The sequence below is a fragment of the Teleopsis dalmanni genome, chromosome 2 (genome assembly GCF_002237135.1).
Source record: "Teleopsis dalmanni isolate 2A chromosome 2, ASM223713v2, whole genome shotgun sequence".
Classification (NCBI taxonomy): Eukaryota; Metazoa; Arthropoda; class Insecta; order Diptera; family Diopsidae; genus Teleopsis; species Teleopsis dalmanni.
This window is the reverse complement of record NC_051847.1, coordinates 106,224,143-106,236,935: the sequence shown is the minus strand read 5'-3', so window position 1 is coordinate 106,236,935 and position 12,793 is coordinate 106,224,143. Positions and strand designations below refer to the sequence as shown.

At 33.5% G+C, this 12,793-nt stretch overlaps 1 protein-coding gene across 1 annotated transcript; it reads right to left on the bottom strand.

Annotated features, from left to right (window-relative positions):
- Window positions 1–9,540: 9,540 nt before the first annotated feature.
- LOC119675315 lies at window positions 9,541–10,649 on the bottom strand. Its single transcript, XM_038086511.1, has 2 exons — window positions 9,636–10,649; window positions 9,541–9,549 (listed from the first exon to the last, which is right to left on the bottom strand). Exons 1-2 carry the CDS (start codon window positions 10,647–10,649, stop codon window positions 9,541–9,543), a joined length of 1,023 nt encoding a protein of 340 aa, XP_037942439.1.
- Between the last annotated feature and the right edge of the window lie 2,144 nt (window positions 10,650–12,793).

The following is a 12,793-nucleotide window of genomic DNA, read 5'->3' as shown; positions in this document are numbered from 1 at the left end:
GAGATGGAAGGAAAATGTGTACGAGGACGCCAGAAAGCTCGGAGTTTTGAATTAGAAAAATACTGCATAAACAGATGGAGACAGGCTGTGAATGAAGCCAAAGTTCACACTGGACTGTAGTGTCGAATAAGAAGAAAAAGATATTTTATATTGTAAATTTCTTAAAGTGATTTGAATTATATTCTAATTATTTTGCAGTATATTTTTAATAATTGATTTTCTGCATGCTGTCAGAAGTGACTACAAAATAGAACGTGGTCTCTAATACCACTAAAAAGTAAAACGTGATTTACTAGAACTTTGTAAAACCAAGAGACAAGTAGCAAAAACTCCACCAACAATTAAATAAGTACAGTAACGGCAACAACTGCTATGTCAGCAAATGGCGTAGCAGCAAATGAAGAATATAAACAAAATTATGACCCGAACTTTAAATTAGAAAATTATGCTGAAGAGAAAATGATTCAGAATAATATGTATTTAAAATATATTGAACAAGAACTGAAAAAATTTGATGGAGAATCTAATAAAAATGAGAGAGTAGCTGACTGAAATGGAAAACATGGCTGAAGTTTGTTGTTGGAATAATGTGCAAAAATTATGGTTGACAATTACTGACAGGTTGTAACGACACTTTCTTGGGGTCGTTTCGTTTTGCTGGGGTATCCTCAACATCTCCAGGTTCGTTACAATAAATTTTATATATAATCAAATTATTCAAAGACGCGTTTAAGTTTTCTATATTTTATTAGTTATTATTATTAAATAAATTGAAAGTGAGTAAATATTGTTTAGCTTAATTTTATAAATAACTGCTTAAATCACGGTGTAGATTGAAGAACGCTGGTTGTCTCTTCCAAATGATCTGAAGCTGCGAATGAGTTCAGTAGGATGTCTGTAGAAATTGTACTCGATTCACTTTGGTTGACTTATGTGTTTTCTAAGGGAAAAAAATGATTAGTATCGATATTTCTTGATGTAGAAATATCCTTATATATAAATTCTGTGAACTTGTATTATTTACCATAGACGTAATTCGACCACTTGAAATAATATAATTCAATTTGTGTTGATAATTCTTGATGTAGAATTATCCTTTGTATTTATATTCTATGAAATTATATGTATGGCCTCATGAAACCGACATATTCCAATCGTAGTTTGGAGTCTTTGCTCAAACTTTGTTCCAGTTTCAAAAATCCATTTAAAGTCATTTGTTTTGATTCACCAAGGGCAGATGCATAATCTGTGAACTGAATCTTAATATTGAACCGTCTTTCGTTATTTTGTTGAGTGTTTTGAATGAATGCTGTTTCACATTTCTTCTCGACATTTCTAAGTTGCAAATCATGCCTCGCAACTTCATGTAGTTGCCAGAACTTTGTGAGTAAATTATTTCATCCTTGATCACTTTCAGTGGCTACGGTACATGTAATTGTACCCTGATTACATGCACCTAATGCGCCACACATCCGAATTTGACCTATTGATAATAGCGAATGGAAATATTCGGCACCTATCAAAAAGTCAAACCTCACCGTTCACGTTAAAATTGGAATCGGCGAGTTTGATTTTTTTGGGAATCGGCCACTGAGATGTTTTGAATGATATGTTTGGTTGAGGCCAAAAAATGTTTGGCACCACAAATGCTTTCATCTTTATATTGAAATTACTGGTACGTGATGAAATGTTGGCAGTGACTTGATAGTTTGCTGCTCTCTTAGCTGTGCCAATTCCTTTGATCCATATTATTAAGTTCACTTGAGAACCTGAATCCAGAATAGCCCTGCATTCAATTGCTTCGCCAGTATTTGTAGTAATATTGACCTTGGCGGTCCCAAGCAACACATATGCTTTTGTTGACAGTGCTGTAGTTAATACAGCAGTAGCTTCTTCTTTGTTGGAGGAAGTGGTCTTCTTGGATGAAGTAGCGTTGATATTAGTGATTTCACCTAAACCAATCGTTGGCTCTTTTGTATTGGGCTGAAGATGGAGTAACGTGTTGTGCGGTTTATTACATTTATCGCAATGCCTGCTTTTGTAATCACTGGTTCTATGTCAGCTACTTAGGCAATTGAAACATAATTTCAACCGTTGTACTGCGGAGATATGATTAGGAACTGATGATTCCAAAGACTTGTTACACTGGTAGATTGGATGACCATTGAGATGACATATTCTGCAAGATACTGTATTGTTTGTAGTTACTGTTGCTGTCACTACTTTGGCTGCTAGTGAATTTGCATTGACAGTGTAAAAACCTTTGCCTGGCCTTTCCCCAGACTGGGGTATACTCAGCGTATACCAGGGTTCAATACAAGTCTTACCAAAAAAAAAGAACAATAAGAAACCTTGACTAGAAAATTTTGAAATTTTGATTTCAATGGACATTTATTGAGCAATGAATTATTTGGTTTATTAAATGTAATAAAAAAAATCTACAACTATACACTAACTATTACATCATATAAATCCATTAATTATAAAGAAACAAATTTCAACAAATCCAATATTTTCTTCGTTAGCATCGAAAATAAAAAATGTTAAAGTTTATTTTTGGATGCACTTCTATTTCTTGTCGTCTAATGTTGTTTTCCTTTCTAGTTTTGTTCTAAATTTTTCTTTCTTTACCTAATATTTACTTATTCATACCAAAAAGATACAGGTACTCACTGCAGCTCTTGTGATGACGTCATCCGCTCACTGTTGTCCACTGCTAAAGGTGAAATTATAATTTATTAGTTAAAACAAAAAAAGGAAAAAAAGCAGCATGACTTTTGGATAATTGATATGCATTTACAGCCAATAACTATTGTATATATCTTTCTGATTAAATATTTTTTTTTTTTAAAACAAATTAATGGTTAACGAACTTATATCTAATTGATTAAATAATAAAAAAAAATAAAAAAAACAAAAAAAATTTAACTCAGTTGACTTAACTAAATTTAATACCTTACTTGCAATCTAAGTTTCAACAAGTATCTCTTATGTGAATATATATATCTGATTTTTTTTTTGAGAAGAATTTGTTTTTGTTTTAATAGCATAAAATTTATCTCGGAATAAAAAACGAATTCAATTACATTAATCTAATTTAATGCCCTATTTCTCTGTTATGCTTTTTATAATAAAAAAAATGATTAAGGGATAAATATTTTTTTTTTCCTATTTAAATATATGTAATTATATCTGACAAATCCAATGATAATAAAAATAAATTTTTGAAATTTAACATTTTGTGAATTTCTGCCGTTCTGGTTTTCTTGCCCCAAGTAATATGGCTGCCATTTGCTGGTTCGTTGTTTGAGCTGTATTTTCGATATTTGCCAATGTCGTGAATTTAAAGATTGTGAACTTTTAATTTCTTTCTTTAAAAAATAACTATTTCTTTAAATTAAAAACTATATGGTACCGATCATAGAGTTCCACAAATGCCTTGTCTGTATCCTCTTTATAAATAATTTTAGTAATTATCACTTTGTTACAAAAATTACAAAAATTATCAACGTGTTCGTTTTTGTATTTGTTTAACTAAGTGTCCGGAATGAGGGTTCTTTTTTTCCTTTTTATTTTAATAAGATTTATATTTAAATATGAATCTTTAACTAGTAAGTAATTGAGGTATGTATATTATTCATTTATTTAAATATATTTCCACATTTATTATGAATTTAATTTCAGAACATTTTAAGGTATTTCAGAAGCGTGCTAGAGGTGTGAGTTTTATTACGTCAGCTTATAATAAATGCATTAAATATTAATAAATCTTCAACTTCATTTCATTTTATTTTCTTTATTATGTGCCATTGCATGACTACAACTATTTTTCCATTTATACAATAGCAGGGTTCCGTTGAAATCAATATTGTGGACTGGCCGTGATATTTTGAGGTAATATTAGTGAAGTATTAACCATTACATAATTTTAATATTTTGTCTATTCTAGGTTCTTATTACTGTAACATCAGTTTTATTTAGATAAAAAAATTTGATTATTACAACAGTTTCCAATGAGCGGTTTCAGCTTTTCCAAAAATAGCAGGAACTCATCTATTGATTGTAATTCACGAGGATGCGCTAGAGACTGTTCATATAATAGCCTAGTTTGTTTATCCAATTTTTGGGTTAGTACACCTTCCAGTGTACAGTCATGTATAATCCGAATGTCATTCGCTGATGATTCTTTTATTGTCATAATGTTCCTTTAGTATCTGTCATGCTGTTGCATAGTTTTGATTGGTTAGAGCGAGATTTGCTACTAATCCTGTTGCATCTCCAGTTAAATGATGTTTTAAATACTGTTGCATCTCCAGTTAAATAATTTTTTAAATACCACATCTTCTGTGCATCTGGCAACTGAGTGTTGTGGATCATTTCTATGAACAAGTTGTCGAACTCTATCCACTTGGTATACGTTCCGTCAAACTTTGGAATTGTTATGTTAGGTAATCTAACTTGAGCCAATATCGACTCAGACCACAATCCTGTTGCAGCCAAGATACGGATGCAGCATAGTACCGCCAACAACGTACGTTGCCGTACACAAAAAAAACTTGACCACTTTTTAGCCGTTTAAATAATCAACCCTTATGGTTAGAATCAAAAGGTTCGTAAATACTGAATTCGTGAATCCATTAATTAAGTTGATTCTATCAAAAATTACTGAACACTTAAATCCAGTAATTAGGTGCTTGTATGATATAAATATGAACTAAATCTAAAAAACGAATACAAAAGAAAAGAGAACCAATGTCGAATATGGTTTCGCATAAATTAAATTGTGCCTCTCATTTAAAAATTAATATCTGATTTACAGCAACTATAACAGCTAAAATAACTTTGCCCATAAATGCTCGACAAAGAACTTGTTACATATTGTAAGTGTTCATTTTCTTGCAGACGAAATTTGACGTTTATGCTCTCATGTGCAACAAAAGCGTGTGAAGTGTTTTGGGCATTTCATTGACAAAATTATTATTTACAACAAAATATATTGTATAACAAAATTACTAATGCTATATACTACATAAAAACCATGATAATATAATATAACATTTAACACCTCCCATCTCGGTAATCCCGGTAGACAATGGGGACATATCTCTAAAAATTGTCCGCCCTTGGAGAAATGCTCACGGAGTCCCCAATGATAGTATTCAAATTTCACCACCTAGCCATATTAAAGTGCATATAGCTATACAGCGAATTAGGGACAAACAGCGCAGGCACAGATGGCCTACCGGTGACCGGCGGTGATATGATGATAGGATGCATGCATCAATTTATCAGCCCTGCATTAAAAAAAGGTGACCCGGCGATTTGTGTCAGCTATCGCAGGATCAACCTAATACCTGTCGCGTACAAGGACCTGTCAACTCTGTCAACTGTACTTTGTGAAAGGTTGAAGCCACATGCCGACACAATGATTGAGCTTGCTCCACCGTTGATCAGATATATACACTGTGACAAGTCCTGGAAAAAGCTTACGAACATAATATCGATACTCACCACGTTTTTGTCTTTTTAATACAATTATAAAGATTGAACCAATAAAACCGTCAAACTCAATTCCTCAATATAAAAAATATCAATCCTTTCGCAACACAAAAAATTTCTTTGAAATTCTCCAAGATGTGTTAAATGCACCGGCAAACATTTCACTTCTGAGTGCCAAAACAAAGTATCCGATAAGCCTAAATTCTGCAATTGTGGGAACCGTACCTAGTGAACTACAAAAAATGAAATTGAAAAACAAAACTGATAACAAAAGGCTGATGAAAATAATCAAGTTGCTATAACAAAAAATAAATCCAAAATTTACTTACGCCCAAACAGTGAAGGGACCAATTTAAAGTATTGACACACATAGCAACAACGTGTTGTCAATTATCTTAACAAATCTTAATCTACAAGAGGAGGCATTTAAAATCCTCGAAAAACCTCTGAGCGCGCTAGAGCACAATATGCAATTTTTAGATTATGACTAATCATTTGAAACTGTTATTATGGAATGCGAATGACTTAACAAACCATAAAAATGAACTCGAAGTCTTATTAAATAGTGAAAACACTGACATCTGTCTAATTGTTGAAACTCATTTCACGAAGCAATCGCATATAACGATTAAAAATTGTACTCTATACCATAGTCATAATTAGAAACTCTATAAAACATCACTTGCTAAAAAAATTTAGCACAAATGTATTTCAAGCTATTTCTGTTTCCGTGGAAACCTTTAATCGGCCGCTAGTCTTAACTGCTTTATATAGTCGTTCCAGCATCAGTTGAAGTGCGCAGACTACTTATCTCTTTTTAACCGGTTTCAAGGTCATTTCATAATTGAAGGAGAGTTCAACCCAAAAAATATGTTTTGGGGCTCAAGACTTACTACAACGAAAGGAAGAGAAATGTACAAAGCCATGCAACTCGCAGCTTGCAATTCAATTTCAACTGGTAAACCAACGTACTGGCCGTCGGATACTAGCAAAGTTCTAGACTTTATCGACTTCTTTGTCTACAAAAACATTTCAGCATCTCACCTAACCAGCGCAGAAAACTTCGACTTTAGCTCGGATTATTCACCAGTGCTGCTGATAGTTTCACAAAATCCAACAAAAAATCAGAACACATCCAAGTTAGTAAATATATTTACCGACTGGAAATATTTTCAGCTGCAGCTTAAACATATGCGCAAGATTGATGGTAACAAAAAAAGTAACACTGAAAAGCAAAACATAGAGAAAAATACACCAATATTGCCTGTAAGCTACGCTATGACTGTCAAACGTTTGCAGGGAATTGAAGCTAAAATGAGAAATAATGTCAAATTCGCAGAACGATATAAGACAATATTAACAAATACATCGCCAAAGGTTACGCCAGGAAAGTCACACAAGATGAAATTGGAGATATCACAAAGCCGTTGTGGTGTCTGCCGCATTTTTCTGTGCAGAACCCGCATAAGCCCGACAAATTGAGAATTGTTTTCGATGCCGCCGCCACTATTGATATACAATTTTTCAACTCAGCTTTATTGAAGGGACCAGAAAAGGTTAAGCCATTAATAGGAATACTTTTCAAACTACGTCAAAATTGTATTGCTGTTGCTGCAGATATAAAAGAAAGGTTTTCTGAGGTTAAAATACGACAAGCCGACCAGAATGTCATAAAGATTCTTATGGAGAAGCGGTTGCGAAATGACACCGATCAAACAATATGTCATGACGTCAGCCTTGTTGCGCTGAATTTGTTAAGAAACATAATGCCAAAAGTTATAGCAGTCAATATCCGAAAGCGGTAGACATTTCCGTTGTCAGTTTCGATATAGAAGAGCACGCTCTACAAATTTGTCTGCAAGTGGTGCAAAGTAATGCAAAACATTGGCTTTGAACTTCGTAATTTTTCATCAAATTCGTTAAATATACAGATCGTCATGAATGTGGGTGAAAGTGCAGAGGTCATCTGTTTAAATTGACAAATGATTGATAGCATAAACATCAATATGCAGTCGATGTAGTTTTTGTCTGTGGTAAGACTCTCACAGAAACTCCTATTTATTCCAAGGTTGGAACTGCAGGCTGCAGTCTTGGCTACTCGATTATCAACGCTGGTGGTGGACAGACATAAAATAAACATAAGCCGTATAGTAAACCGTATGGACTGATTCTAAAACAGTTCTTTGTTGGATAAATGCAAGAAATCGTCGATTTAAATCATTTGTTGTGCATCGTATAGCTGAGAGATTGACCTATACGAAAGAAGACTAATGGAGATGGGTGTCAACTAAAATGAACCCTTTTGACGCTGCAACAAGGGCCAAAGAGGTGGCTAAAATAAACAATGACAACATTTGGTTGAAAGGGCCAACCTTTTTATGTCAAGAACAAAATAGCTGGCCAATTGCTACATTTTCGTTTCATACTGACACGCCAGAAGAAGAGATTACGACACCGATACTACTACAATATCAGGCCAGTGAAACCTTGATAGAATTTAACTGTTTCAGTTTCCTTTTTAGACTTAAACGTTATGTTGCTTAATTCCTTAGAGCTGTTCAAATATTCCGTAGAAAACGGGATCCATTATTTATAGAAGAGTGTGATAATTTGCAGTCGTTGCCACCGTTATTACTTAGTGAAATCAATGAAGCCGAAAAATTTATAATGCAACTGGTACAGGAGGATTGTTTTTTGGAGGAAAAGAGTCTATTCAAGCTTCAACAACCTCTTTCCAAAAAATGCAAGCTATACAAATTAACGCCATACGTCGACAACGAAGAAATTATTCGTGGTCGCCTAGACGAAGCTATATATCTGCCTCTTGAAGTTCGAGGTTCTATTATATTGCCGAACGTGATTGCCGACGTGATGCCGACGTGATTGCCGACGTGATGCGTCATCTCCAAACTAATAATGAAACACTATCGTGTTGTCTACAAATATAAAAATTAAACTACAATTATCAACGCCGTACGCCAAAAGTTCTGGATAATTGGTGCCAAGTCACTTTTAAAATCAATCCAGCGCAATTGTATGGTATGCCGCCTTGAAGCTGCTAAGCTAGTGTCACCGTTAATGGGTCAACTTCCTTTCTAAATTTAAAAATAAATTCATTCCTCACCCGACGTTTCGTTGGTTATTTTCCAACATCTTCAGGGGTATCTAAAATATTTTTTATTTAATAATTATGATTTTTATTTTTAATTTTTATAACACAATGTGAAAATATATATATAATATAATTTGTGATATTGTATAAACAGAGAGACATGTACACAAAATAACTAACAACAACAATAATAACCAAACAATTAAAAGTAATAATTATCCATTCAGGATTTTAGAATTATTAAATAATAATAATTACCAATAGTTAGAATTGAAATTAAGTTAAATCACTTTTTGTAAATAAAAAATTATAAGTTAGGAGTAAATATTAAAAGTTTTATAAAAGTTACCGCCACTTTCCGATTTGTTTATATTAGAGCAGCAATGTAATTAGAGCTTATATTCTCCGTATCTTCTTTGATGTTCATAATTAAGTTAATTTTCTCTTGAATTCTTAAGCTTTCGAGAGTGTACCGTTTTTTCCAAGATTTCTCTTTGTCCAATATTACTACATTGTCGAAATCCGGTTTATGTTGTCTCTCGGTGCAATGCTGAGATAGAGCTGTATTGTTTTTGTTCTTGTTGATGTCCGACATGTGCTCAGCTATTCTGGTGTTGAGTGATCTCTTTGTTGTACCAATATAAATCTCTTTGCAACTCCCTTCTTTATTTCCGTTGCAATTTATTTGATATACCACATTATTTTGTTGCAGCTTATTAATTTTGTTTTTGTTGTTAGAGAAAATTTTATGGATAGTTAGATTGGGTTTATAAGCACAAAAAATGTTGTCTTGTTTAAGATTTGTGGTCAAATTTCTATTATTAGATAATTTCGGTACATAGGGTAACGAAAAATATTGTTTTGGAATTTGGTTATTGCTATTTTGAATATTTTTATTGTAACTTATGTTCTGTTGTTTGATTAAATTGTTAATTAGTCTGTATGGATAATTATTATTCAATAGAGTCTTGTAAATTTTGTCAATATTTTGTTGTTTAAACATTTGGTCACTACTATCTAATACCTTTTTGATGAAATTCTTCACAGTACCTAGTTTTTGGCTCATAGGTTGTGAAGAGTGAAAATTGATAAGTCGTCCTGAAGATATATCTTTACTGTACCAATTGAAAATTAAATTATTATCTCGTTTAATAATTTCAATGTCGAGATATGGAAGTTTATGGTCCAGTTCCTCTTCATATGTAAACTTGATTTTTGGGTGAAAATTATTTAATGTTGTCAGAATAATTTCCTTGTCAAATTTTTTGATAACCGCAAATATGTCATCAACATATTTGGTAATAAATTTAAAAGTTATGCCCATAGTCTTGAGTTCAGCTATGGCTTCGTCAAGTAGCTTATCAAGTACTATGTCCGCGATAGTAGGAGATAATGGATTTCCCATAGGCATACCAAACACCTGTTGGTATATCTGATCGTCAAAAATGAGGTAATTATTGTCTTTAAGACAAAAGTCAAGAATTCTCGAAAATTTGGCCTTGGAGATGTTAGTTGTATTTTTAATAATATCCCATTTTTCTAAGATGATTTTAGTAGCCAGGTTTGTAGGTATATTTGTAAACAATGAAATTACGTCAAATGAAATTAATATTTCGTTGTCTTCCAATTTAATGTGTTTTAATTTCTCAAGTAATTCACTGGAATTTTTTATATTGTAATCTGACGATATAAGTGGTTTTAGAATTTCTTTTCCAACATATTTTGACAGTTTATAACAAGGAACCATTGTGGAGTCCGCTATTGGTCTGAGGGGTACATTAGACTTATGAATTTTGGGTAATCCATATAGTCTAGGAGCGTTAGCTGTACTGCATAGCAGTTGTTTTTTTTGCTGTATTGTTATTAGTTTCTGTTTGTAAAGATCTGTTATTATGTTGTTATTAGTAGTTATCAATTTATTAGTTGGATCTGTGCGTAATGTTTTATACGTGTTTCTGTCATCTAGTAATGATGTCATTTTATGCAAATAATCACGTTTGTACATCACTACTGTTTTTTGACCTTTATCCGATTCCATAATGAGAATATCATTTTTGTGTTTGTTAACTATTTTTTGAGTGTTATCATATGCTTTTAGAATGAATTTTTCTCTATTGTTATTTTTATGTTGATGATTAAAATTTATTAAATTATTAGCTGTTTTGGTTCTAGTGAGTTCCTTCAATTTTTCATTTTTCATGTTTTGAATGCCTTGTTCTACGTCTGCTATGAAATGTAGTTTTGAGAAATTATTTTTATTCACAGGTAGAGCAAATTTTTTTCCCAAAGATAATAACCAACGACTTTCTTTAGGAAAAATTACATCGGTATAGTTAATAAACCAATCTTCATTCAATGTGAAACCAAAGGACAATGGCAACAAACACGATCACCAACTGATAAAACGAAATTAAATAGGAAAACTGCACAACTACGAAAACTTATCAATAATGTTAAAAACGATAAGATACAACAGAATCTTAAAAGCCCTTCCTATGAGAAACGCACAGATTACTCACTGTGGAAAGCCGTGAAAGCAGTAAAACAACCTATAAAACATAATCCTCCTATTAAAGTAGATGGTACAACATGGCCCAAAAGTGATGAAGAAAAAGCAAATTAATTCGTAAAATTTCTTAAAGCAACATTCCCACTAAATGATGTTGGAAATAATCTTCCTACTTCTAACTTAAATGCATTAAACGAAGCAATACAACCAACTTCGCAAGGAAAATAAGAAATGAAATAAGAAACATGAAACTAAAAAAGGCTCCTGGTTGGGATCAGATAGCCGCTGAGATCTTAAACCAATTTCCTAACAAAGGAATAATCAAACTATGCAAAATAATTAATGCAGCTCTGCGCTTAAGACACTTCCCAATTTATTGGAAAATAGCGGAAATACTTATGGTACACAAACAAGGAAAACCTGCTCATGATCGTATCGTCCAATTTATTCGGAATTCTCCTTAATAGAATGCAGAATGTTCTAACAGAAAATCAAATCGTTCTGAGTCATCAGTTTGGGTTCCGAAAAAAACATTCTACTGTAGAACAAATACACAGAATATGCGACAAAATTGAAAGAGCACTTGAAGAACAAAAAATTTGCACTGCAGTATTCCTAGACGTATTGTTGGCAACACTCGCCTTGAGGATGGGTACATTACCATTAAGTGTAAGAACCAACAATCAAAGGCAAAGGCAGCACGGTAACTAAGTTGGAAGGCCTTTTGCCTGAAGCTAAACTGACGGCTGATACGCTAACAGCGTTGCGCAACAAAAGGAGAATACTTATTTTTGTCTACGACTCTAGGCGGGCGGTGGGTGGTCCCATACCAGAAAACCATAAAGGTTGAACAACTGAATATTCATCACAGTAAAGCAGTATCACCAATGATCCTACGACACTTTGACGAAGAAAAGTTGGACATACTATTGATTCAAGAGCCCTGGATTGTTCAAAACGCTGTCTAAGGACTCGGTACATCAGTTGCCACGCTGTTCTTTCCACAGACAGCTGGAAAAATAAGGACATGCATTATGGTGAGAAAGGGGATACAATGCTACCAATTGCAGCATCTATGCTCACCAGATCTTACTACGGTAAGAGTAGGGAGTGATGCAAAAACCTTTATCGTGGCGTCAGCCTATCTCCCATATGACTCTGCTGAGCCGCCTCCCGGTCAGGAGGTAATCAGACTGATGGAGTATTGTAGGATGAAAAAGCTAGAAATTGTCATAGGATGCGATGCGAACGCACACAACATTGTGTGGGGTAGCAGCGATAGTAACAACAGAGGGGAATCTCTCCTCGAATGTGTTGAAAAATACAATCTGATGATTGTAAACAGGGGGTTACAACCTACGTTCGTTGACGCACGTAGGTCAAAAGTTATTGACTTAACCCTGTGCTCAGGCGCAATGATGCAGAAAATTGAGAAATGGAGGGTCGCTGACAGGCTAACAATGTCGGATCATCGGGCTATACATTTTGAAATACTCTGTCATTCAAAACACACTAATAGTCAGAGGCTAGTAAGAATTCCTGAGAATACGGACTTGACGTTGCTGAAGGAATTATTACAAAACAGGCCGATGAGGAAACTTAAGACTAAATGGAATGTTGAGACAGAAGTCAAAGCAATTACTGATGCGATGATTAATGCATTTGAAAATGCT

Coding starts and splice junctions, on each gene's coding strand:
- LOC119675315 (XM_038086511.1), bottom strand. CDS start 10,649: ATGGAATCGGATAAAGGTCAAAAAACAGTAGTGATGTACAAACGTGAT.